The sequence below is a fragment of the Spermophilus citellus genome (assembly GCF_964194105.1).
Source record: "Spermophilus citellus genome assembly, chromosome: 6".
Lineage (NCBI taxonomy): Eukaryota > Metazoa > Chordata > Mammalia > Rodentia > Sciuridae > Spermophilus > Spermophilus citellus.
In genome coordinates, this window is record NC_138187.1 from 15,009,450 (window position 1) to 15,036,149 (window position 26,700).

General features: G+C 36.1%; 2 protein-coding genes across 2 annotated transcripts in view; both read left to right on the forward strand.

Annotated features, from left to right (window-relative positions):
• LOC308652312 (phospholipid-transporting ATPase ABCA3-like) overlaps positions 1-14,658 on the forward strand; it is a gene marked incomplete at its 3' end in the record, with an annotated part of 144,605 nt that extends 129,947 nt beyond the window's left edge. Inside the window, exons 23-29 of the mRNA XM_081300059.1 lie at positions 4,995-5,120; positions 5,383-5,577; positions 11,490-11,677; positions 12,264-12,434; positions 12,820-13,010; positions 14,100-14,173; positions 14,518-14,658. Of these exons, the coding sequence (XP_081156185.1) occupies positions 4,995-5,120; positions 5,383-5,577; positions 11,490-11,677; positions 12,264-12,434; positions 12,820-13,010; positions 14,100-14,173; positions 14,518-14,658 (1,086 nt within the window). The remainder of the gene's footprint in view (positions 1-4,994; positions 5,121-5,382; positions 5,578-11,489; positions 11,678-12,263; positions 12,435-12,819; positions 13,011-14,099; positions 14,174-14,517) is intronic.
• Positions 14,659-20,263: 5,605 nt separating this feature from the next.
• Positions 20,264-26,700, forward strand: part of LOC308652313 (phospholipid-transporting ATPase ABCA3-like) — a gene marked incomplete at both ends in the record, with an annotated part of 136,600 nt that continues 130,163 nt past the window's right edge. Inside the window, 4 exons of the mRNA XM_081300060.1 lie at positions 20,264-20,323; positions 20,910-21,174; positions 22,977-23,104; positions 24,736-24,886. Coding sequence (XP_081156186.1) covers positions 20,264-20,323; positions 20,910-21,174; positions 22,977-23,104; positions 24,736-24,886 — 604 coding nt within the window. The remainder of the gene's footprint in view (positions 20,324-20,909; positions 21,175-22,976; positions 23,105-24,735; positions 24,887-26,700) is intronic.

A 26,700-nucleotide genomic window follows, 5' to 3' on the forward strand; every position in this document is an offset into this window, starting at 1 on the left:
GGCAATTGTGTTTTTCCCAAAACTCAACCCCCATTTTATTCTTTTTTTATTTTATAAACTTTCTATTTTTTTTTATTTTTTTATTTATATGTGATAGCAGAATGCATTTCAATTCTCATTACACATATAGAGGGCACAATTTTTTATATCTCTGGTTGTATACAAAGTATATTCACACCAATTCATGTCTTCATACATGTTCTTTGGATATTAATGTCCATCACATTCCACCATCGTTTCTAGCCCCCTCCTTTTCCCTCCCACTCCTCTACCCTATCTAGAGTTCATCTATTCCTCTCATGCTCCTCCCTCTCTCTTCCCCACTATAAATCAGCCTCCTTATATAGAAAACATTTGGCATTTGTTTTTTGGGGATTGGCTGACTTCTCTTAGCATTATCTTCTCTAACTCCATCCATTTACCCGCAAATGCCATGACTTTTATTCTCTTTAATTGCTAAGTAATATTCTATTGTGTATACATGCCATATTTTTTGATTAGCCTTACTAAACTGTTTACCAATTTTATTAATCTCTCCTGAACACCCACTTTGTAATTTTTTACTTCTTTGTTGCTTATTTTTTTCCATTTCACTGTTTTTTTCTTACCTTTGTATTTCTGTTCTATTTTCTTATGAGGCAAAAAAAAAAATCCTTTTTTTGTTCTTTTTAGTTATACATGACAGTAAAATGTATTTTGACATATTATACATTCATGGAGCACAACTTATCATTTTTCTGGTTGTACACGAGGTAGAATTACATTGGTCGTGTATTCATATATGAACATAGGAAAGTAATGTATGGTTCATTCTACTATCTTTCCTATTCCCGTTCCCCCTTCATTCCCATTTGTATAATTCAAAGTACGTCTGTTCTTCCCTAACCCCTGCCCCCTTATTGTGAGTTAGTATCCACATATCCGAGAGAATATTCAGCCTTTGGTTTTTTGGGATTGGCTTATTTCACATAGCATGATATTCTCCAGTTCCATCCATTTACTGGTCAATGCTATAATTTCATTTCTCTTTATGGCCGAGTAATATTCACTTGTTTAAATATACCACATTTTCTTTATCCATTCATTTGTTAATGGGCATCTAGGCTGATTCCATAGTTTTGCTATTGTAAATTGAGCTTTTATAAACATTGATACAGCTATGTCACTATAGTATGCTAATTTTTAGTTCTTTGGATATACACCAATGAGTGGATAACTGGGTCAAATAATGGTTCCATTTAAAGTTTTCTAGGGAATCTCCATACTGCTTTCCAGAGTGATTTTACCAATTAGATGCAAAAATTCTTAACAAATATATTAGTGGTTTGAATTCATGATCTGGCAAAGTATATTCCAAAAATGTAAGAATATTGAAACATTATAAAGTCAATCACCACATTATCATAAAATATGGACAATGAGAAAAAAATAGAATTTTGGAAAATTTAGTAAAATGATTTTGGGAGAGGGAGTGTGTACCGGGGATTGAACTCAGGGGCACTTGACCACTGAGCCACACCCCCATCCTGTTTTGTATTTTATTTAGAGACAGGGTCTCACTGAGTTGCTTAGCACCTCACTTATTGATGAGGCTGACTTTGAACTCATGATCCTCCTGCTTCAGCCTCTCAAGCTGCTGGGATTACAGGCATGCACCACCATGACTAGCTAGTAAAATGATTTTATAAATTCAGTTAATTATAAATTTCAAGAGAAACTAAAAATAGAAGAGAATTTTCTCAGTCTGGTAAAAAGTATCTATACAGCTATGAAAATATGCAGAAAATATTGTAATTCTTGAAAGTCTTCCTTCTAGGTCAGAATAATGCAAGCATTCCCAATTCTCTATAACAGTTTTCTGCAGGGTTTAGTCAGTGTAATAAGGCATGAAAAAGAAATGATATGCATAAAATTGAAAAGAGATCACAAGACTATAATAATTTAAAGAAATATATAGATAAGTATCAGAACAAATATTGCTAAATAAAAAGCCAGTATCTTTAAAATAAATGAGTAATGAAGACAGACAAATAGAAAAGTGCATCAGTAAACAATATGAATAATAAAAGAACCACACACTTTTTTTTAAGTATTGCTATCTTCTTCAGCTAGGAATTTTTTAGGAATGCAAAGTCTTGGCCCTCATCCCAGACCTAGTGAATTAGAAGCTTTTGTGGTATAAATCAACATTCCATGTTTTAACATGCCGTCTAAGTATTTCTGGTGCAACTTAATTCTGAGAATAACTAGAATAGAATATAAAGAAATAGATACACAAATATGTGGTCATCTGACATGACAAAGCTGACATATAATGCAATGGGGAAAGGATGTTTTCAAAAAAATGGTGTTCCTTCTGTTGACTATGTATGTGGAAAAGTAATAAACTCTAACTCCTTCCTTACAATTGTAGATGGGTGACTCTTTTGGTGAACTGAACATAATAAGCAAGACAGTAAAGATTTAGAAAAAATATAGAAAATAGCTTCACGTTGAACTCAGGGGTACTTGACCACTGAGCCACACAAAGACACTGTTAAGTGAGTAAAAAGGCAAGTCACAGAGTGGAAAGAAAATTTTAATTACACATCAGTGAGAAGAAGGCAGACAATCCAATTTCAAAGACTTGGACACTGACTTAACACATGACCAAAAAAATTCCAAATGTCCGATAAACATATGTAAAGTTGTACAAAGCCACTGAGGGACATTATGGTATACCCGTCAAAAATGCTAAGGGTTGAACATGCCGAATAATTAGGAATGTAAGTTGATACCCCTTTGGAAAACTGCTTAGCATTGTCTTCTAAAGCATGCTTTATATGCATATTAACATATGCAACATTATGACCCAGCATTTCCTTCTAGGTGGATACCCAATGGAAATAAATACTATTTGCCCACTAAAAGACATGTAGTTCTAGACATTCTAACGATGTTCATATACTATTATCCATAATAGAAAAGGAAGAAAATCACATGTTTATCAATATTATAATGGATTAAAAATGTCTATTTTTTACAATAGAGTACAATCATGAGAAGGAAGAGCCTATAACTCGTGTAAACAGCGTAGAATAATTCCACAAACATGATATTATACCAAAGAAACTAGACACAAACCTATATGCAATAAAATTTCACTTAAATAAAATTCAAGTACAGGTAAAACTAACATGTAAAAAGTATGTATGGTGTTATAAATCAGAATCATAGTTCCTTTGGGGGGTAATGTTTTTTTATTTATCTAGGATAGTTTCACAGGTATTATTTTAAGCTGTATACCTTGTGAAAATTCATTAAGATGTAGATTTATGACTTATGTACTTGGCTGGATATGTTATTTTTCAATAGCTTAGACTAAAATTAACATTCAAAGTTGTAAACAAAAAGAACTGAAAGAGGAGCAGCCCTCCATGGATCAGCAAGCTTTCTTTATTAAGTAGCAGTGAAATGGCACATTTTAGGGGAGAAAATGGAAACTGGTTACAAGAGGGGGGGGTCTCTCTTTTATATAGACTTTGATTAGAGTTAATCGTAGCAGAATATTTAGTGTGACTTAATCATTAGAGTCCTAGAACATGCCTGCTGGAAGTCAGGAAACTAGTTGTGCAGGTTCAAAGTCTAAATCAGGAAAAAAGTTGGAACCCATTGTTACTGGGATGAAAGTCCAGAGCCCAGAGCCCATTGTTTGCCTTCTCCACCCAGGACCCATCCTTTCTCTCTGGGGGTTGTTGTTCCATATCCTTCAAAAGTATTCAAGCTATTTTGCACTAAGCTTGAGTAATATCTGTAGTTTAGATAATTAAACCAATGTTGATTTATTAGTTTTGATCAATGTACCAATGTTTTATACATATATAAATATTAGGAAAATGGTAAAATGTATACTGGAACAGTGCTATAAAGATTCTATAATCACAATTCTTTTGAAATAAAAAGTTTAAAGTAAAACAAGACTGGAATAAAAAAAGAACTATGGCACAAGTTGAGAGTTGCCTTTCCACTATATGGAATGCCCAACTCATCCTCTCTCTTCCCATTATAAGTCTCCTGATAAATTCCTATCTATTTTATTATTTTTTCAATTTAACTCAGACATTTCCTGCATAAAGCTGTTCCTGGTTTCCCTTTTTCTCTAAGAAAATAGTTAATCTTTCCCCTATTTTAAGAATATATCTCACATACACACATATCACTCACACACACACACACACACAGACCTTCTAGAATATATTTTATTATTAATAAGTGACATTTGGCCACAATTTCTGACATCTGTTGTGATTTAACTTTTTTTGTGGCCTCTACCTTGATGAGAACATGCTGCTTACTGGGAGCCTGGTTTTCAAACTTTGGAAATAGGGAGTAAGTTTATATATGAGAGCTGCAGCAATGTGTAGGAAGTCTCTTGGAAATGGCTTAAACTTTCTGTATTTACATCATTGAAATTGCTAGCACAAAAGGACCAGGCCAGATGCAAACTTCACAGATTAGCAAAAGCCTTTATTCAGGGACAGAATCACACTTCTGATAGACCCACTTTCCTGGTGGAAAATGAGCCACTGGCCAAAGGGGGAGTCTGCATTTATATAGGTTACACTGAGAGGTGACTTAATGAGTATGTCAGTTTGGGCACTCAGGAATTTGGGATCTGTTTTATTGGGTGAGATGGGGGTAGTCTGGGGTTAGCTGTCAGTATCTGGAAAAGGATTTGTTTGGGGAAGGATCAATGCTTTGGCTTCTTTCCAGAGACTGTCATTCCAGACTTGAGGGATATCTCCTGCTGGGGGCCTGTTTTGTCACTGGGAAAGAATGTATTGGGGAAGGATCAATGTATTTCCTTCTCCTTCATTCCCTCTCCCCAGGCCACAGTATTTTGTGGTTTGTCATTTTCCATATTCAATAGAAATCATCCTCCTGTTTTGCCTCCCTAAATTCAACTAGTCTAGGCCAGGTGCTTCAAAGATATCCACTACTGATTTTTGTCATAGGAAACAGTGTCCAAAGAATTTTCTGGGGAATCTGACGATGAAGATGTACAAAATGAGAGACAGAGAATCGTGGAGCAGCCTCTTGAATCACTGAATTCCACAGTGGTTATTAAAGAACTCACCAAGGTAACATCATTCAGTGGTCAGCAATGCTGGCTTCATCCATGTGGTTCTGTGGGATCTACAGGTCTATGGGTGTTCTCCTAGTAGATCCTCTGAAACTCTCTGAGGTAGTGGGTCCATGGTGGCCCAAGGTATTGATTATATTTGACAAGTATACATATATACACCTAGATGTATAATACATATCTATACACACAAATACATACATTCACATGTGTATGTTTATGTGTGTGTAAATATGTATTGTGTTTTCTTTATTTTTAAGATATATTTTCAATGTCCACCCATTCTGGCTGTGAGAAACATCTCTGTTGCCATCCAAGAGGAGGAGTGTTTTGGATTGCTTGGATTAAATGGGGCTGGAAAAACTTCTACCTTCCAAATTTTGACTGGAGAGCATATTGCTACTTCTGGAGATGTGTTCATTAAAGGTTTTAGCATCACCAAAAATATCCTAAAGGTAAGATTCAATTAGTGTCTGTGAGAAGCATGTCAACTTGGGAGTGCAGGTAACAGAGAAGTGGAGGGAGATCATAGATGGCAATCATTATAGGCATTGATATTGATTCTGAGGACTCAGCCAGTGCATTTTGGAGAGAGAAATATATTCTTAGGGAAAGATATTCAGGTAGGAAAAATCACTTTACCCTGAGAACCTAAGTCAAGAATAGACAAGTTCTCTCAACAGTTCTTCTAACATATTCCAGATAATGTGCTTGATCTATAAAAAATAAATTTGACTTGTAGTTTCTGGTCCAGTATGTAAGAAATTTGGAAATTGCTGCTCTGATCTTAACAAGTAAAAATCTCAACAAACTGAAAAAAACTTTTTAGATCATAAGAGAAATGAGATTATAGGGCCAACCATTGCCACCAAAACTGTAGATGCTGAGAAGTGAATACAGAGAATCACAACTTACCTGACCCCAAACTCACACTGGCTGCACTACAGTACATTTGTTCCATCAGTGTTTGGGGATTCCAATTTTTCTAGTACTTGCTTATATTATCAATTATGTTCATATTTGATATTGATTTGGGTTTATTTTTGCTCTTCTTTTACAGTAAAATCATGTAATGCTATAAATTTGTCTCTGCATTGCTTTACCTACATCCCACAAATTTTCATAGTTGTATTTTCATCATATTAAAAATATTACATAACTTATTCTTAAAACTCTCTTTTTGACCCATGGAAGTATATTGTGTAATTTTCAAGTTATTTTTTTGTTTATTCCAAAAATGTATGTTTTTCAGAGTCTACAATCTAGGTTGGTGATTGTTGTGGTTTGGATATGAGGTATCCCCCAAAAGCTCCAGTTAATAGTGTAGGAGTATTCACAGGCAAATTATTGGATTATGAAAACTCTAACCTATTTAATTCATCCTAGTTTGAGTGAACTGCTGGGTGGCAACCATAGACAGTTGGGGGTATGGTTGGAGGAGAATGGGTCACTGGGGGTGTGCCCTAGATGGGTTTTCTGCCTAAGCCTCTTCCTCTTTTTTCTCATCGTGGTTCTCCTCTTCCTCTTTCTCTTCCTCTTCCTCTTCTCCTCCCCCTCCCTCACCATGAGTTGAGCAGCATTCTTCCCTGGGCCTTTCTCCCCATGATGTGTTGCTTCACCCAGTTCCAGAGCAATGTATTGGCTGTGTATGGACTGAGACCTCTGAAACCATGAGATCCAGATAAATTCTCCCACCTCTGAACTGCTCTAATCAGGTATTTTGGTCACAGCAAAGTAAAAGGTGACTAAAAGAGCAGTTACTATCTTTCAGCATATTGAAAATATTATTCCTCTCTTTTTCCCCTCTTGATTCCTTTGACTTCTGATAAAGGTATCTGTCACTTGGTCCTTTGAAAGTAGTGTTATTTTGGGGGGAGAGGGGCTTTTGGTATTTTCTCTTTGTCTTTGCTTTGCAGCACTCACACTATGGTGTATTGGAGGAGCAGATTTTATATTTATTGTTTTAAGATTTGTTGGCATTCTTTTACCCTACATTTCCTTCTTTGGTTTTTTTTTTTTTAGAGAGAGAGAGAGAGAGAGAGAGAGAGAGAGAGAGAGAGAGAGAAAATGAATTTTTAATATTTATTTTTTAGTTATTGGCAGACACAACATCTTTGTTGGTATGTGGTGCTGAGGATCGAACCTGGGCCTCAAGCATGCCAGGCGAGCGCGCTACCACTTGAGCCATATCCCCAGCCCTCCTTCTTTGTTTTTAAAATATTTCTTCTGCTTCATTCTCTTTCTTCTTTCCTTTTATGAATCCAGTTGTCTGTCAGATATCTTTATAATATTCTCCATATCTTTGCTTTCAGATTTTCCATATTTTATCTCTTTATACTGCCTTCAAGATAATTTCTTCTGATTTTTTTCCAATTCATAATGCTTTCTTCAGCTATATCTAATCTTGTTAAATTCAGTCATTTAGTTTATTCAGTCTTTTCAGATATAGTATTTCTCATTTTTAGAAGTTCTTTTATTTTAGTCAGCTAAGTGTATATGCTTTCTGTTGCTTAGAGATATTGTCAAATTTTTCATTTATTTTTTTAGCAACAGATCTTGTTAAGGGTTTTAAGTGCATTCATTGTACTTTCAGGTTTTCTTTTGTGTTTAGAATTTTTCAGAATAAATTGGGAGACATTAAAATTAGTTTCTTATTTACTAAAAGGAGTAAACATAGTAGTTTTCTCATGGGAGAATGCTAATTGCAATATCTAAGGTTATCAAAGAATTGTTTCTGTTGCCTGTCATTTCTGGTATTTGTCATTTTTGGTTACTTGTCAACTTGTGCACTGAATTATTCTTTTTTTTAAATCTTTCTTCTTCCCTCCCTTCCTCCTCCTCCTCCTCCTCCTCCTCCTCCTCCTTCTTCTTCTTTCTCTCTCTCTCTCTCTCTCTCTCTCTCTCTCTCTCTCTCTCTCTCTCTTTCTATTGGGGATTGAACACAGGGCCTTGTGCGTGCAAGACAAGCACTTTACCAACTGAGCTATATCCCCAACCCCTGAATTATTCTTTGAATCTATGTTACGCTGCCTCTAAAACATTATATTTGAGAGTAATTTGAGACCTTTCAAAAAGAAGAGAGTTTGAGTGCTTGCTTCGGTAGCACATATACTAAATTTGGAATGATACAGAGAAGATAGCATGGCCCCTGTGCAAGGATGACACGCAAATTCATGAAGTGTTCCATATTTTTAGGCCAGCCTACTGAGATGTCTTCCATCATCATTTAACCAGCAATGGTTCTAAAAGTTTTCCTTTTAATGATTGTATTAACTTTTGAGCTTGGGTAGTATTTTTTTTTTCTTAAGGCTATCTTAGAGCACACTGGCTGAATGTTGGCATGTGTAGCAAAGTGTTTACTTTCTTTAAATAACCAACTCTGCAATAGTTCTTCATTTTTCTAGCAGTCTATGCAGTTGTCTTCAGAGGAAGATTTTTTCACATTTATGGGGTTTCCTTGTTTTTAAGGTGGTAAGAATCATTCCCCGCCCCTTTTCCCCTAAAGTCAATGCAGATGAGGGTGAGTGGGTAAAGGGATGTTTTTAACTATCATGATAGGTATAGTCAGTTGTGTGGGAGGGTTGTTAGTATTCTTTTATTATGAATCTTGTTTAATACTGTCCATTAGCTCTCATGCCTGGTCAGTAAAATGCTTTAATTTTTTTTAAAAGAATCTGACTTGGTGGAGTTTGTTTGTTTGTTTGTTTTGTTGTTATTGTTTTAAAGGAAAAGTAAATGCAGAATTGGGGATTTCTAACATGGGTCTTATGCATGGTGTTAGTCATACTGACTACATTAAACCTCTAATTTTTATTTTTGTTCCAGGCAAACTGATAGGAGAAATATGCACCACCACAATAACTTCTCTGGCTTCAGAAAGCAGACCGTTGGGGTGACAAATACCTTTTGCCACTTTTTAAGTGGTCTTGGCCTCAGGAATGCCAACCCCATTATTTCAGTGGATGGGTGGGGAAATCAAGATTTCCCCCAAAACCTTTAGTAGGAAAAAGTGGGGTTTTCTTTGTTTTTATTCCCCCCTTCCCCTTTTGGGCTTTTACTTTTAAATCTTAAATGTTAATATTGCAGGCCACAGGCATTACAGGCAATGACCAGATGAAGAACTTATGAAAAAGTGTTCAAAAACTCCTGAATTAGCTAACAGGCTTCTGAATGTGTCACTGTGGTCCACAGAGAAGGCTGGGGAAGGTAGCAAGGAGATGCTGTAACAGCTACTACAGCCTTAAAACAAAGTTGGTGTCTCTTTAGACTTTAAAATTATTCCTATGCAGTTCATTTTATTTTTGTTTAATCAAATAAACAAGAGGGTTTTCCGAGAAGCGGGGAGAAGTTTGGGTTTTCCTCTGCTAGGGAGATGAACATTTTCAGAATTTTAGAGCATTTTAAATTTATAGTTCAGGATTTTCTGTCACACATTAGGTAATATGGTGAAAGTTACTGCAAATTATATCTAAAGGTTTGGCTCAGTGCCTGGGTTAAACCCTCTTATCCTGAGAGGTATAATGAGTTAGCTTTCCTTTTATTTTAGTCTTTGACAGTAGTCTTTGGCAGAACCTTCACATATATTATAAACTTATACAACACAGATTCATCCTTTGTATCCTTATCTCTTGAAATCCCTGATTATCATGGGAAGACTCTCCCAATAGATGCCTTTCTTTCTAAGTCAAAACCAAAATTTATATTCCTCTAAATCTTCAAATGTCTTCAGGGCACACACGACTTTGACATTAGGATTATTAATGTATTTTCTTGATATTTGTTTAAAAAATGTTTGACCTGTTAATTACTTATCTTGTCAGCACTTCTATGTTTTGACCAGTGGAGGTAAAGAAGGTAATCATGGGGAAGGGGAGGATAGGGAAAGGTGAAGCACTGGGGACTGAAATGGATCAAACATTTCACATGCATTCATGAATATGTCAAAATGAACCACTAATTTGTGTAACTATAATGCACTAAAAAATTAAAAATATTTAAGCTATTTTATTAAGGCTATTTTGTTGTTTTTGTCAAGGAATTTGACCTTATAAACCTAGTTATAAATGAACTGAAAAGAAGTGCTGGTTTTTTTTTAGCTTTATGAATTTATTGATTAACTCATTCAATTTCAGTCTTCTTTCATTGTGAGTTTTTATTAAACCATGATATCATTTGGAGTTCAGTTTCAAGTTTTCAAACACATTCTTGTAGAATTTTTTATTTTTTTAATTTCAAATTTAGTTGCATCATAGTTATGAGTTTTCAATGGGTTAAAGAGATAACAAAATATGTTTTGTATAGGATTTTTCAATGATTTCCTCAAAAGGTTTGTTCTGAAAAACTGAATCTAACATTCAAGAAAATGAATCTGTTTTCTTTTTAATAGCTTTATGAGTTGACCTCTTAATCATTTATTTAACTCATTTATTACTCTTCCTTGTTTGAAAGTGGCTTCTTCACTATATCCCATATTGCTTAAAATATTTTGTTAAGTTGTATTGAGTTCCCTTAATCCATGAATTAAGGGTTTACTCTTAGAAATTTGTTTCAAATTTCCAAATGTATGGAAATTCTAAACATATTCATCATTCTCTGTACTGTATTAAGACTTTCTTTATGATTACTATATGGCTGAAATAAGAGTTAGGATCCCAACTCTGCTCAACTCTTTTAGGTAATTCTCATAAAGCCACATTACACACAAAAGAGAGATTTAGGACCCTGTTGATAAGCCATCCATCTATCAATACCAAACAAAGAGTAGAATCTGAACAAACCTAACCTATGTATTGCAGTCTTTCTATAACAATCTTTGATTTCCATATCCTGGCATCCTTTGAGATTGAACTCATGAAGACATATTATAGAAAATAAGACCCCATGAATCAAAAATGTTCATCTAATTATTACTTCCAGACTTATTACTATTAATTTTACACCTCTTTTGCTGCTTAGGGTAATCAAACTTCTTTCCTTTACAGGTTGAGTCATTGTTAGACTAACCTTTTTCTTTTACATTCCTCTTCAGATAAATATGTGCATGGTATATTGCTTTAATTTTTAATTATTTTAAATTTATTTTGGATCTGGTCTATGGTATATGATAGGAAGAAAACTTTGTTTTATGAAAACTTACCCTGAATGCATTCGTTTATGTACACTTACAATCCTAACATGTGACAGTAGATTCTAACTACAGTGAATCTGTAACCACTGAATGACAAGAAATTCCTTGCAAGAACTCTGTGAGGCATCAAACCCTCTTAGAGGAATGGCCTAGGGAACTTTAAGTCTTTTATGTCATCCATGATTATTCCATGCTCAATGAGATAATTGATTTATGTCCAATGCTGTTCTCTTATTTTAGGTAAGGTCAAAAATTGGTTATTGTCCACAGTTTGATGCCTTGCTGGATCACATGACTGTTCAGGAAACAATGATAATGTATGCCAGGTTGTGGGGGATCCCTGAGAACGACATTAACTCTTATGTGAACGACATTTTGAAATATCTAAATCTGCAACCCCATGCTAACAAGCGTACTCAAACTTTGAGGTGAGATACTATGCAGCTTAGTTTTTAGAGCTTCCCTGTGTTTGAAATGAATACTCACATTAACTTGAGCTATACTGACAAACAAGGAATGACTGTGAAATAATAATTTTCTATGGTTTAGATGCTAGCAACAAAGCTGCGGAGATGAAATTCAAAAACCTATTTGAATCGTAGCCATTGAGTTATAAAAGACAGCACTCTTTCCATATTTTGCTATGGTTTTTTGTCTCCCAAATAAGCACAGATATGAGATTCTTTGTTTTGGCCTTGCCACCGTGTAATCCTAAGGAATTCCTAGAATAATGAATTTCACTAATAAATATCATAGAAATGAATTAGGTAAACAAAGTCATCTTTCTATATTTCAAATGAAATGAGTTGATTTATATATCTGGATTTGTATCTCATGACTTGACAGAGTCACATATAACTGGCATTTTTTTTTTTGACTCTGCTGTTTCCTACAACTCAGTTTTGGGAAACCTTAGCAAACTGTTTCTTATAAATAACAGATGTATATTAAATTACTGATTTGTATGCCTTAATGTGCTTCTCCCACTTTTTCTCTCCTTCCTTGGCCATGAAGTGGAGGAAACAAACGTAGGCTGAGCACTGCTGTTGCCATAATGGGAAGACCCTTTGTCGTGTTCCTGGATGAGCCATCCACTGGCATGGACCCAGTAGCCCGGCGCCTGCTCTGGAACATAGTGACAAAGACACGTGAGAGTGGCAAAGTTATCATCTTGACCTCTCACAGGTGTGGCTCAGTGGGAAGTCTGGTTGAAGACTATGAAGAGTTGTAGTAACTAAAATGGAGAATTATTTGGGGACAAGAATACTGGACAGTAAATTTTCCAAGTATGTGAGCTCCTTGTGAATGGAATCCTAATGAATGGAATAGCTGGAATCCTTATTTGGTTAACTAGTGAGGAGAGGATGGGAAAATTCAGGTATTCCATTTGAGGATTTGGTCCTCTGCTATTTTGAACTTGAAAATATCTTCATTTCCTGTGATCCTGATGATAGGCAAATAGAACTTCCCATTTAAAAGAGAATCACAATATAGGAATGTTTGAATTACAGAATATCCTCCACTGGAGATGTTTTTAGTCTTACATTGTTCTGGTGTCTTGTTTTTCTAGTATGGAGGAATGTGAGGCTCTCTGTACCAGGCTGGCCATTATGGTGCAGGGAAAGTTCAGGTGCCTGGGCAGCCCTCAACACCTCAAGAACAAGTTTGGAGATGTTTATACCATGTTTGTCAAGTTCAAGACTGGTACAGACCAAAATATAATAGAGGATTTTAAAATATTTATTGCCAATACTTTCCCAGGTAAGTCAGGTTGCGCTAATAACTTTGTTAGTGAAATGGTAAAGTCAGATTTATTGTTCTTGCCATACATATATTTTGTGTTTCTAACAACTGTTTGTTATGAGTTATTGCTACTTTCAACCTCCCTTCAAAGAGTTCTTTTGGAGATTTATGTCCCTATAAGTCTTTTGTACCTGATTATGCTAAGAAGTTTGCAGGAAACAAAACAGAAGTTCACCAATCTCTTGTCATATGACTTATTATCTCATGTCATAAAATTTAAAGTTATAAAGATTGAGCATAATTTTTAACAGACATTTTACTTTTCCTTTTTTTAAAAACTTTTTAATTTATTTATTCATTTTTATGTGGTGCTGAGGATCGAACCCAGGGCCTTGCACGTGCAAGGCAAGCACTCTACTGCTGAACCATAACCCCAGCCCGGAAGTTTGAGAATAATTTTTATTCTTTGAACATCATTTGTATTAGTCTGCCAGAACTTCCACAACAAAATGTCACAGACTGAGTGGCCTAAACAACATTTGTCTTCTTACAGTTCTGGAGGTTTGGCAGCCTACTAATAAGATGTCAGAAGGTCTTGTTACTACTGAAGCCTCTCTCCTTGACTTGCGATGGGCTCCTTTTCACTGTTTACTTACTTATAGGACTCTTGTCTATCCACATACACTTCTGGTGTATCTTCTTTTCTTAAAATGATACCAGTCATAGTGTAGTAGGAGCTTCACCCTATGACTTCATATAAACTTAATTACCTCCATAAAGTCCCTGGGGATTAAGGCTTAATATGTACCATGAAAATACCTTATTTTGTCTTGTACTAAAAAAATGTAATTCTAGCCCTTTCTTGTCTTAGTCAGAACATAGTTTTAAAATGCAAAAAGATCTACCAAGTGTTTCTCTCTTCTCAAGAATCCTTTTCCTTCTGAGTAACAAATTCACTAAGCACTTTTTGCCTATATGGTACAATGCAAGATATGTGTCAAGGATTTCAGTCATTGTGGGTTTTCATCTTAGCTTTGTCAAGCTGAATAAAATGTAACAGTTTTTTAATCTGTAAAATTATTCTCTTGTTCTGTTTTCCTCTCTTAGGTAGTGCCTTGAAGCAGGAGACTCAAGGGGTCCTTAACTTCTATATTCCCAGCAAGGAAAACAGCTGGGGAAAGGTGATGGGAGCACCCATGCCCTTCTAACACTAATGACGGGTCGTATTGGGGATTCTGTCATCAGAGCCTTAAGGCTACTTTTCAAATACTCCTTGAGTTTAATGACTGATTTTGGCCCCCCAAATCCTATTGTTAACCCAACAAGAGAATGGAGACAGAGAATTGCCTCCTCTCAACTTCTCAATTACCTATTTTTTTTTCTATTTATCATCTCCCACTTCTGTGGCTCTAGCCTTTATCATAAACTTTTGTTAAGTTGTGGAAGAGATGGGAGGCTCATCTGGGTTGAGTACTGGAGGGGAGATTGCAATGGTAGCTACACATTTTTATCATTGTTGTTGAAGGTGTTTGGCATTTTGGAGAAAGCCAAAGAACAATTCGATTTAGAAGACTATTCGGTCAGTCAGATAACACTGGAACAAGTCTTCCTGACCTTTGCTAATGTAGATAAACCAGCAGGTGGCTCTGAAAAGCAAGCACAATGAGATTCAGTTGCCACCGGTCACCTCCTGGATACATAAAGGAGCATTTCTCTGTGTGTATATCTTGGTGTAAATATATTTATGCATTAAAGAGTTCCCCAAAAGTGAAAGTTTGCCCGCTTCTTTGCACATTTAGATAAGTGGCCTATATATCTCACATGCACAGATTTATAGCCATTAGGCGAACTATCCTATTTTCCGTCCTAGAAATATGAAAGAGCAGAATTTATCAGGGTGAGGACAAAGACTCCTATTCCTGAGTATTCTGAATATTTGAATAGAAACATGGAAAATAATGGTGCTGTCTTATGAGACAGTCTGAAGAGCAAGAACATCATATCTTAGCAGCTGGTTATGGATAAGAGAGGTTTAAATACACACGTTTATACTGTTTCAAAGATTAAGATGCAAGTTGGATTATTATTTCTAAAACTCAAATCAAGATTCTAAATTTGTATCTGGGAGGACCGCAAGTTAAAAGCCAGCCTCAGCCACTGCAAGGCACTAGGTAACTCAGTGAGACCCTGTTTCTAAAATAAAATACGTAAAGGGCTGGGGATATGGCTCGATGGTTGAGTGCCCCTAAATTCAATCCTCAGTAATCCCCCCGCCCAAAGAAAGAAAAAGAAAAAAAATTCTACATTTGCAAGATAATCTTTGCACCAAGAACGTTTGGAGTAAAAGAAAAGAAGAAAGAAAAAGGAAGGAAGGAAGGAAAAAACCCATCTCTTTCCTATTCTCGGCCCACCTATAATTAAGACGGTTATTAACAGGTTTCCACCCAAAAGCAAACAACCGAGGCACCTGCATTACTCAGTAAGAATCCGCACTCATGGGGTGGGGGGCAAAAATGCCAAAGAACGTCCTGGGAGCAGAGGAGCTCCTTGTTTTACAGCGTTCCTCTAGCGCCCTCTCCTGACAACTCTTGTCAGTTCAATAGTCCTGCTCCCATTTGGGGTTGAGAGGCAATAAATTCATACCCAGCACATTGCCAGAGTGAATTTGCCTTTTAACAGAATCCCGAACCTATGATTTTTGCAGCTGAGCTACTGGGGCGGTGGATGGAGTATGCCAAGAGAAGGGGGCACTAATGTACTTGGGGAAGACATGAGGATAATTAGAAAACTTGGGTAGGGAGTCCCACATGTTGAGTGGACAAGGGCTGAAGCAACGGAGAGGGTGGAGGTTTGGGTAAAGCGCAGGCTCAGTAAAGGGACTAGGAAACAATGTCCTTTGCTTCTAGTGGGCTAGAGCAGCATAGTGGAAGCCGGTGGGCAAACAGGGACTATGGAGTAGGCGCAGCCTTTAGAGTGCGCGCGCTGGGGACACCGAGCCCCGGCTCCCACACGTGCTACGCACGTCAGCGTTTTTGATTGGTGCACGGGCTGAGGCCACGCCTCCATTTGCGTCCGCATCTTTGATTGGTGCGCGAGGCCGAGGCAACGCCCTTGCCGGCGGGCGGCTGCGCAGCGGCTGGCAGTTGGGGAGGGGGTGTGTCCCTCGTCTGCGGAGGCGGGTTGTGAGGCCGCAGCAGTGGGAGTGTGAGACCCTCGGACCTTTCTTGCTCCTACTTGATTGAGTGGAGTTGATGTCCTCTATCGCTGCTCCCGGACGCACACGCTGTGGGAGCCGCACTGTACGCGGACAGACTCACACTCGCGGGGTGTGAGAGGCGTCCGGCCTTCTGCCCCCCACTTGTGGAGACCCACTTGTGAGAGACGGTGCGCATTCCTTTTGGACTTAGGTTAGGGAAAGCGAAGGTTTGGGAGTCGGTGGAAATTGGTTATGGTCCTTTTGCCGGCTGTAGGAGTCTCACCCTGCCTCCCAGTCTCATCTGCAGTGGATGGAGATAAGGCTCACACCCATCTCCACAGGGCCTGAGGCAGGAGATTGAAGCTAAGGGCAAAGTGCGGGCGGAAGGGCGTGCACTGGGAGTGCAGGAATGTGAGGAGCCCAGAGTCTGAACTTTAAGGAATTCATGAGTAGGTGCTCTCCTCCCCACCAGGAACACAAATGTGCACACAAAGCCCTAGAAACCCAACCAACACACGCGCCCTGAACAACCCGAATTAATCAGACTGATGGACTCGGGAATTTTATTTTGACTAGTTCACAATGTAGTTGGGATGATTCAAATTTCTGACTTTTAGGAATAATCCTACCAGGACATTCTTGTATAAGGCTTTTACTATCCCCCCCCCCCCATATATATTTTTGTTCCTCTTTATTATCCTATAATAAAATTAATTACACCAAAGGGTGTAATTAATTTTATTATAGGATAAGCAGGGCTTCTCAACTTTGGCACTGTTGTATTTTGTCGCATGGAATTCTTTGTTGCAGGATCCATTCTGTACAACTTCACATCCTCTACTTAGTTGATACCAGACATTGTTAAATGTCCCCGGGATGTGAGGCAAAGCTGCCCCACTAGTTGAAAACCACTGGTTAGCTATTTCACTTCTTTAAGAAATTGCTAAGGCATTCCTTGCACGCCCACTAGTGATTAATGAGTCTTTTTTGCTCTAAATGCTCTCCAAGGGATTGACAACATTTTTTGACGTCAAAAAATACCATTGTCGTGTGTATGTCAAGATACCTTGTTTTAGTTTTCATTTGTATTTCACTGATAGCTTATGATGTTAAACTATTTTTCCTGTTCGGTTTTTTTTTCTCCCATTAAAAATTAATACTGGCTTGTAGCAGTGATTTATATACTCTGGATATAAATCTCTTGTTAGATATCTGTTAAAAATACTTTCTTTCAATCTGTGGCTTTTTTTTTTCGTTTTTCAAAAATTTAATTTTTAACATTTCTTTTTAGTTGACAAAATGAATAGCATGTACAACGTGTTTTGAAATATGTATAATCGTAAAGTGGGATAAATTAAGCATAATAAATGCAAACATCACATACTTTTTGTGGTGAGAACATTTAAACTTTAAATAACTTTTGAGAATATAGTGAATTGTTATTAGCTATAATCACCATGTCATATAATGTATTTCTCCTATGTAATTGAAATTTTATATTCTTTGACCAATATCCTTCTGACCCCCACAACACCCTTACCCCACCCAGCCCCTGCTAATCTACAATTGCACTTCCTTAGATTCCATGTATAAGTGAGATTTGTGGTATTTGCTTGGCTTATTCACTTAACATAATGACCTCCAATTCCATACATATTAATAAATGACAGATTTCATTTTTCTTTATAGCTGAATAATATACACATTTTAATCCATTCATTAGTTGATGAGTGCTTATATTGATTACCTATATTGGATACTGTAATACTGCCATGAATGTGGGATTTGCAGATCTCTTTGATGTAATGGTTTCATTTCTGTTGAATATAAAACTAGTTGTGAGATTGCTGGAACATGATAGTTCTAGTTTTAATTTTTGAGGAACTTTTGTACTGTTTTTTGATAATGACTGTATCTGTCTTTTTTGATAAAAGCCATTCTAATAGGTATGAAGGGATATCTCACTTTGGTTTTAATTTGAATTTCTCTGATGATATTGAGTATTTTTTGATAGACTTGTTAGCCATTTATATGTCTTCTTTTAAGAAATGTCTATTCAAATTATTTAAAAATCTGATTATTTGTTTTCTTTCTGTTGCGTTTCTTTTTTCTTATCTACTTTGGATATTAACCCCTTTGAAAGTGTTTTTGCCCATGTTGTGGTCCTATCTTCACTCTGCCAATTGTTTCCTTAGCTGTATAGAAGCTTTTTAGATTGGTGTAATTCTATTTATTTTTGTTTCCTGTGCTTTTGGGGTCTTGTCAAAAAAAAAAAAAAAAAAAACCAGCCTTTGCCTTTTTCAGTATCCTTAAGCATTTTCTTTATCTTCTAGTAGTTTCATAGTTTCAGGTCTTACATTTACTTTTTAAATGCATTTTGAGTTTATCTTTATAACTGATGAGAAATGTAGGGTTTAGTTTCATGCTTCTGCATGTGGATATCCAATTTTCTTAGCACTACTTATTGAAAAGACTGTCCTCTCTCCAATGCATGTTCTTAGCACTTGGCTGTAAATGTGTGGATTTACTTCTGGGCTGTAGTCTGTGTGTCTGTACTTTTGGACACTTTGTGTTATATTTTGAGGTCAAGTAGTATAATGCCTTCTGATTTATTCTTTTTGCTAAAGATGGCTTTGGCTATTAAAAGGTGTGTGTGTGTGAGAGAGAGAGAGAGAGAGAGAGAGAGAGAGAGAGAGAGAGAGAGAGAGACCATATGAATTTTAGGATTTTTTTCAAGTTCTTTGAATAATACCATTGGTCTTTTGATAGTGACTGCATTGCATCTGTAGATAGCTTTGAGTAGCCATACATGTTTTCTTGATTTTAGCTTTCATGGGCAGACATTTTAGATGTTGATTTGAGTCCTTATCATCTAGTTTAAGAAAGTAGCAATAGAGATTTTATGTTTTTATGTATGTGTTATATTCAGAAAGAGTATTTGCAGGTGTAATTGACTCTAGCATCATGTTCTTTTCTCCAGATAAAATTGTTTTATGCCAGGCAGCTGAGGGCAATTGCAGTCTAAAGATTGTGATTGTTTGAGGCTAGATTGCAATCCCTGCAAAGGCCAGTCTCCCTCAGGTTCATCTTTAATTATAAGGTGAAATCCTAATCTCATGTCTCACATATCTGGTCCTGAATTTGAACGCTCTTTCTCATAGTCCCAAGAATTCAATCTGGTGTTCAGGTTATATTGTTATTGTTAGAGCTGGGATTTTTATTTAAACAGTCTGATTTCAGATTCCTAGTATTAAATATAACCTGCTGTGCCATCCACACCATGAGGGAAGGGTTTTATTTGTTTTGTTTCCTATTATACACCTTTACTAATAGGGCACAAATTTGCAGAACAAATGTTTATAAAATATAAAAATTAATCCATAAATTAATAAGAACTAACTTTAGTTCATTTTTGCTGCTCTAAAAAAATGCCAAAGACTCTATGCATGGCTTATAAAAGAAATTTATTGCTCACAGTTTTGGAGGCTGGGACATCACAGGTTCATGTGCTGGCAGATTCAGTGTATTGGGAGGTCCCTTTCCTGGTTCACAGATGGTGGTCTTTTCTTTATGTCTTCATATAGTGTAAAGGATGAGGAATCTCTCTGGGACCATTATTATAAGTACACTAATTCCATTCAAATCACATCCCAAAGTCCCTATTTTTAAATACTGTCAAATTGACTGTTAGGATTTAACGTGAATTTGCGGGGGACATAAACATTTAGTCTGTTGTGAATCCATTTGTCTTAGCAATTTTGTTAGTGGCAGTCATTTCCAAACCTAGAAACTTGCCTCAATAACTCATTGATCTTTGTTTTGTATTTGACATTTTTTACATATTAGAATCTCCATAGATACTGAATAAATTAAAAATTAGGGATAAACTACTTCTCAAATAGTTCAAAAGCTTATTCTTTCTTATTGTCATTTTAAAAACTTGATTAGAAAATTAAGTGATTTAAATTTAATTTACTCTTTGAAAATCTACATGTCATTAATCTTAGTTTTCTTTTCTTAAAAAAAAACAACTTTGCTCCCTCCATAGAGTTGAACTTCCACTCCTTTTAGAAGAATGAATTTGTTTGGGTACAAAAAACTTATGATTCTTCTCTGGAAGAATTTTACTTTGAAGGTAAGTTGAATTGTTTATATTATTGTTGTATACACTATTGTATATACAGTACAGAGGCCACTGGGTGAAATTCTGACAACCTAATCACTGAATTTCAGTTTATATTGTTTTACTTTTCTTGGATCCAGGACTGGGGCTATCTGATCCAGACAGAATCTCCACAGAGTGAAATAGAAATAATAGCAGATTACAGAAAGGGGGAAAAAAGGCAGTCCACAAAACTGCTACTATCATAGAATAAAACTGTGCTTATTGTCTATCTATTCATTATGCAGTATCTTGCTAATATAAAAAAAATTAGCCACTGGGTATGGTGGTGCATGCCTGTAATCTCAGTAGCTCCAGAGGTTGAGACAGGAGGATGGCGAGTTCAAAGTTAGCCTCAGCAATGGTGAGGCACTAAGCAACTTAGTGAGACCCTTTTTCTAAGTAAAATACAAAATAGGGCAGGAGATATGGGTTAGTAGTTGAGTGCCCCTGAGTTTAATCCCCAGTTATCCACCCTCCCCCCAAAAAAATTAGCCATTTGAGTACCTAATGATCTCTGAGGAAAATCAACATAATCTTGTTTTTTTCACTCTTATAGAGGCGGAAACTTGTGGCTTTAGTTGTGGAAATAATTCTGACAATTTTATTTGGTGTTATACTTTTGGCAATACGCAAGTTTATTATCATAAAGAAGATTGGACCTTTCAGTTACAATGCTCATCCCATCAATGATTTGCCTTCATTCATCAGATCTCCTGTCACTGTTTCTTATCCTTGGGAATTGGCTTACGTGCCTTCCAAAAGTATTGTGGTACAGAATATTGTTGAAAATGTGAAAAGAGATTTAAACACTAATTTGAAAGGTCAGAAATTAAGGTTTTCTGAAAAAGCATTATTAAATTGTTTTAGCAAAAACATATTTGTAGTCTTTTTAATTGGGCATTCACCTTCGAAGGAAAACATTGTAGTATGATATTATAAATTTGAGGGTTAAATTTAAAAAATCGTTTTCCCCCCATCGAGCCAAGAACAAATGCTTACTATTAACCCTCTTCTTACACTGATAAATCTGCAGTTTCATATCATAACTTCTCATCAGCAGTAGTCCCTAAGGAACAATCACAGGTTTCTTTGATACCATGTTTGTATCACAAAATAACATACCTGTTAGCATTTTGGACTAGAAAAACAATACTTTTTTTCAAAACAAATTGGGTTATCCTTGATATCATCCCCAGCCCTTTTGAGACACAGTAGTGTACTCAGATTTGTGCTAGAATATTGGATACTCCCCCTGGCCATAAATTACCAGTATTAATAGCAAGTCCAGAGAAATCCACATCCTGGTAAGTGCCCTGAGATTTGTGGAAGTTGGTGAATGATTTTTGAAAGGGAAGAATAATGGCATCAGAGTATGAACTGATCCTATGGAGTCACATCTGAAGCTGGGATGTGTTTAATTCATCTAATGATGGAATGCCATCAACCTTGGGGAATGGTTTACATTGCTAACTAGAGGTCAGCTTTGAAGTTTGGGCACAAAAATAGCCTTTAAGATAAATTATTGTGAATTCATGGCATCTCCCAGGCTAAACATTATCCAAGGGTCACCAGAATCAGGGTCACCTCCATAATTTGACTTTGTACTTTCTTCCTTAAGCAAGGCTATTCCTTTGTTTTATGACACTTATAGGAATGACTCATTTTTATGCAAATGTAAAGCAACTATCCAGCCAACATAGTCACCTAACTGCAGATGTTTTAAAAGATGAAATACTCACCAAGGTCTCGTGTTTCCTAAACAGAAAAACCACTAAGATGGAAGATAATTCTTTGGAATTGAGTTTTGTTATGTTTATAGAATTGTTTGTAAAAAAAATGGAGAAAAGTAGCTAAAGGAATTGACTTTATGATAGTCTTTGTGAGATACAGAAATGGTGACATACCTTGCAGTCCAGGTGACAAGTGTGGCAGAGTGTACTTTGGGAGTAGGAACTTTGGAAGCATGAGATAGTACTTGTAATGAGGATGATGGTGCCATTGGAAAAATTGTGACAGTCAAGTCTTTTAAATTTTAGTAATGAAACTTCATAGACCTTTATTTTCATGCTTGGGATGTTGGAATTCTTTGGTATCCTATTTACTCCTAGTAAGATCTTTAGCATACACAAATGCCTATACAGATATATTAAATGACTGTGTATTTTGACTTTGAGGGGTGCAAATAGCACCATAGCCTTTTCTAATATCAATTAGGTTAAATGTTTAGGCCAAAGTCATTCATTGATCAACTCAAATACTAAAATATTATTACCTCACATATTAAGGGAATCTTTTATTCATATATCATGGTATATAGTACTTTGAATAGATTGCATTTGATCAATTTTTTTCTAATTTCCTTCAAGACAGAAATTTCAAAATGCTCTTTAGAACATTCTTTATCCCTTTGTTTTTTTAGTATGTATTTTCTTATTATTTTAAACTTGTGATAATTTTAAAACTCCCAACTATCCATTAGTTTGTTATGCTAATATTTGAGTAACAGTGTTTTGAAATTTGTGACATTTGATAGCCTTTCATTCATCTCACAGATAGGGGGAAGGGCTATCATACATTTTGCCTTTATATGGACAACTCATGAACTAGATTTTTCTCTTTTTAGTTATAGGCTTTTCTTCAGAAAGAGCTTTTGAAGATTATGTTGAGCAAACTAATAACTCTAAAAATGTTCTGGCTGCTATTGTATTTGATCATGTGTTCCAAAGTACCAATGATCCTCTCCCACTTAAGGTGAGAAAGCTTTATGTGGAAACCTCATAATTGTACAGTCTATTTCCAGAGATTTAATGAAATGGAGGTATCATTCCATTAAATAATGAGGAGACTATAACTTGCCCAAAATCATACATGGCAGATGCTTGAATGGTGTTTGTACATTTATTGAGCCAGTGTTTTGTGATGTGGAAAGAATCATAATCACCACCTACCAGACCTTATTCATAAACTGACGTCATAGAAAACACTGGCAATTAAGGATATAACTCAGTAAAAATTAAGTTAAGAAAAAAGTCAAGAGAATATGTTAAATAAAATTTGATACAATAAAATGTGTTAAATAAAATTTTATTTGTTAAATTAAAAAAAAAAACGAGGATATATCTTTGTCCTCTATCTGATATGGTAGCTGTCTCTAATTCCACAGGTGATGCTGAAGTAAATTCCCATTTTCTAACACCTGATGTGATAAAGTATGTACATTTTCACTAGCCAGGTTGAATCAGAATTAGGACATATGTAAACACCTAGGAATACTCTGATAACCAAGTATAGAATATAGATGTGTGTGAAGCCAGAATTGTGCACTTAGGATATATATGGTTGTCAGTGAAACAAAAGGGTAAGGAAAATCATCTGTTTGGTGCAGGAAGTTGTAGATATCCATTCTTTCTGTCCTGTCACTTCCACATTGACTTCCTATGTGTTAACTTTCCTCAAGTGACTGACTCAGTGTTGGCTGATGCAGATAAAGGCTCAACAGTGTATATAAAACCTGGTCAAAATGTTTTTGGTGCAATTACAAACCTCATCTCTTCTTGGTTCTGTACAGTCTCCGTCACCCAGTTCCCTCACTTGCCTTACTCTTATTTTTATAATTGTGGTGTGATACTACATTGTCTCTCCTGCCTATGTATACTTCATCCCCACATAAACATATCTCATCACTGAATTTATACTTAATATATAGATGTTGTGCTCCTTTAGGAACAGGAGCTCTCTCTGAGCATGTAACAAGTTTCTTACCTGCCCCTGCTTACATTACTGATTTTTCTGGCCTGACCTTCTGACTTGCCAATTCTTGGTCCATATGTTGTCTCAGAAAACCACTTAGGCCTAACATGATATACCTTAAAGTATAATAGCTATCCAGAATTATTATTATCTTTTCATTAAACAATAAGTTATGTAATGGTAATCATTTACATCTTATATCCTTTCTCTGTCCTCCTGTAAGATTCTTATGTTGCAGTCACTTCTAGAAGAGGAAGAGATTTTCCTCTTCGAACACTTGACTGACATTGACTGACAAATGGGAAGAGTAATAATAATGCCTTTTGGAATATGTATTCTCAGTATGCATGCCAGCTTTCTGTCTAAGGAAAGATAAATTCACAATGATGTACAAGTTGCTACTGTATGTGCTTACTGCAAACCTACAATATATATCCAAAAGCTATTGACACTTCGAAAAAAGAGGACAGATTTAAGGGTAGTAGGCTTAAATTTTGATGGTATCTGAACAGGTGATGTGCCTTACCGCAAGTTTTCTCTTACATCTTGATGTTCAGAATCTACTTTGATGCTTGTCAGTATATTTATATATTTTTTGCTTTATGGATATTGTGTTTTATTGTTCCTCCTAGGTTAAATATTATCTCCGTTTCAATAGTTTAAAGAAGAACAACAAGTTTGGGGATTCATTTGAAGCAAGTAGCTGGTTGACAAATTCTCTCTTTCCATCGGTGCCTCCTGTGGGACCCAGAAACCAACAAGAAGAAGATGGGGGAAGTCCTGGTAAGTAGATTTTTAATCATACATCTCTTAATAGTCTGTTTCATAATAAGAACTCATGTTTCCACCTTGTGATGAAAGCTGTTTAATCATTTTGTATGCAGGGAAGCATTGATAAGCTGAACTTCAGAAAGGACAAGCCCTTCATGGGTGAGCAGAGAGCTCTTGTGGCTTTCATACCTGGAAACAAATGCCTGATATGGGTGCAAATGTGTCAATCATAGCTAGAGGCAGTCTGTATACATGGGAAAGTGTTTTACAATAATATGGACTAGTAAGATGGACACAAATCTGAAGAGCTCTCCCTCCTCAAAAAATAATGTTTCAATTCAACTATTTTCTTTCCCCTAGTCCTAGGATTTTTGTGAAGTAGCCAACAGTGGAAGTGTGCTAGAAAGCAAAGAGAGCTCATGCAGTCTAATCATGGTTATATTGTGGGACCTAATGGAATTAAACCCTAAGGAAAACCCAAACTCTCTGAAACTATAGACCTACCTGTCCTGCTTATAAGATGAAGAGATCAGGAATTTCCGGAGAGACATGCCAATACTGAAACCTTGAGGCTGTCTCTCCCTCTGGAGATAGCCCACATTGTCCCCTTGCTTTACCCCAAAGGATCTCTGTTTTGATATTGCCCCATTCTCCCTTAAGTGGATATCTACTTCTGTGCCTTAAAAATTTAAAAATAGATATTATTGAACAAAAATACAATATGTTAAATAAATTCATATATGAGATTAATAGCATACAGAACATGACAAAATAGTCAATAAATTTGAAGATACATAGTATACATTTTGCAGAGAAAGATGAGGACTGACATTACTTGGTCATATATCCAAATGAAGTACTTTGATGCCACAGTATGTATGAAACTTGAAAACAATATGCTAAGTGAAAAAAGGTCACATATTGTATGATTCCATTTACATAGAACATGCAGAATAGAAAAGTCTGTAGAGACCAAATATTTGTGTTTTCCAGGGACTATGAGGAGGAAGGAATGGGAAGTACATGTGTAATATAGGTGTGGGGTTTCCTTTTGGGAAATTGAAAATGTTTTGGAACTAGGTAGAAGTATTTGTTGCATAATACTATGAATGTACTAAATACCACAAAATTCTGCACTTTAAAATTATTAATTTTATGTGATAGGAATAAAGAGAAATGAGTTTGCTATCTCTGATGATTAATCTCCATCATTTTCAACTTGACTGGATTGAAAGACTCTTCCTAACTAGTAAAGCATACTGCTGGGTGTGTTTGTCAGAGTGTTTCCAGAGATAATTGGCATGTGGGCAGCAGAATGAGAGGAAAGATATGCCCTGAATGTGGGTAACACCATCTAGTAGGCTAGAGGCCCAGATGGAACAAAACTCAAGTTTGATTCTTCTTGAGCAAGTTTATCTACTGCTGTCTGTCACCCATGGACCTTAGATGCCAGTTTCTTCAGGTTTTTTGTGTACACTCACACCAGCAACTCTCTAAGGTTTCTAGGACTTTAGCCTCAGAATGAGACTGTATTATTGGTCCCTTTGTTCTGAGGCTTCTGGCTTCTTTGAGCAGAAGGGGTTTCTCTAACTTTTTTGTATGTAGACAGTCATTGTGGGACTGCCCAAACTCTGATCATATAAGTTGATCTAATAAGTCCCCCTTTCTCCTCTTTTATTGGTTCTGTTCATAACTAATAAGAATCATTCAGATACTATTAAATGTTTCATATTTGGAATTGGAGGTATCAAAGTAAAGAGAAAGAAAAGGGGTACCAAATGTGTTTGAAGGTCTATTGGACATTTTTCAAATTCGATGAAAATTGT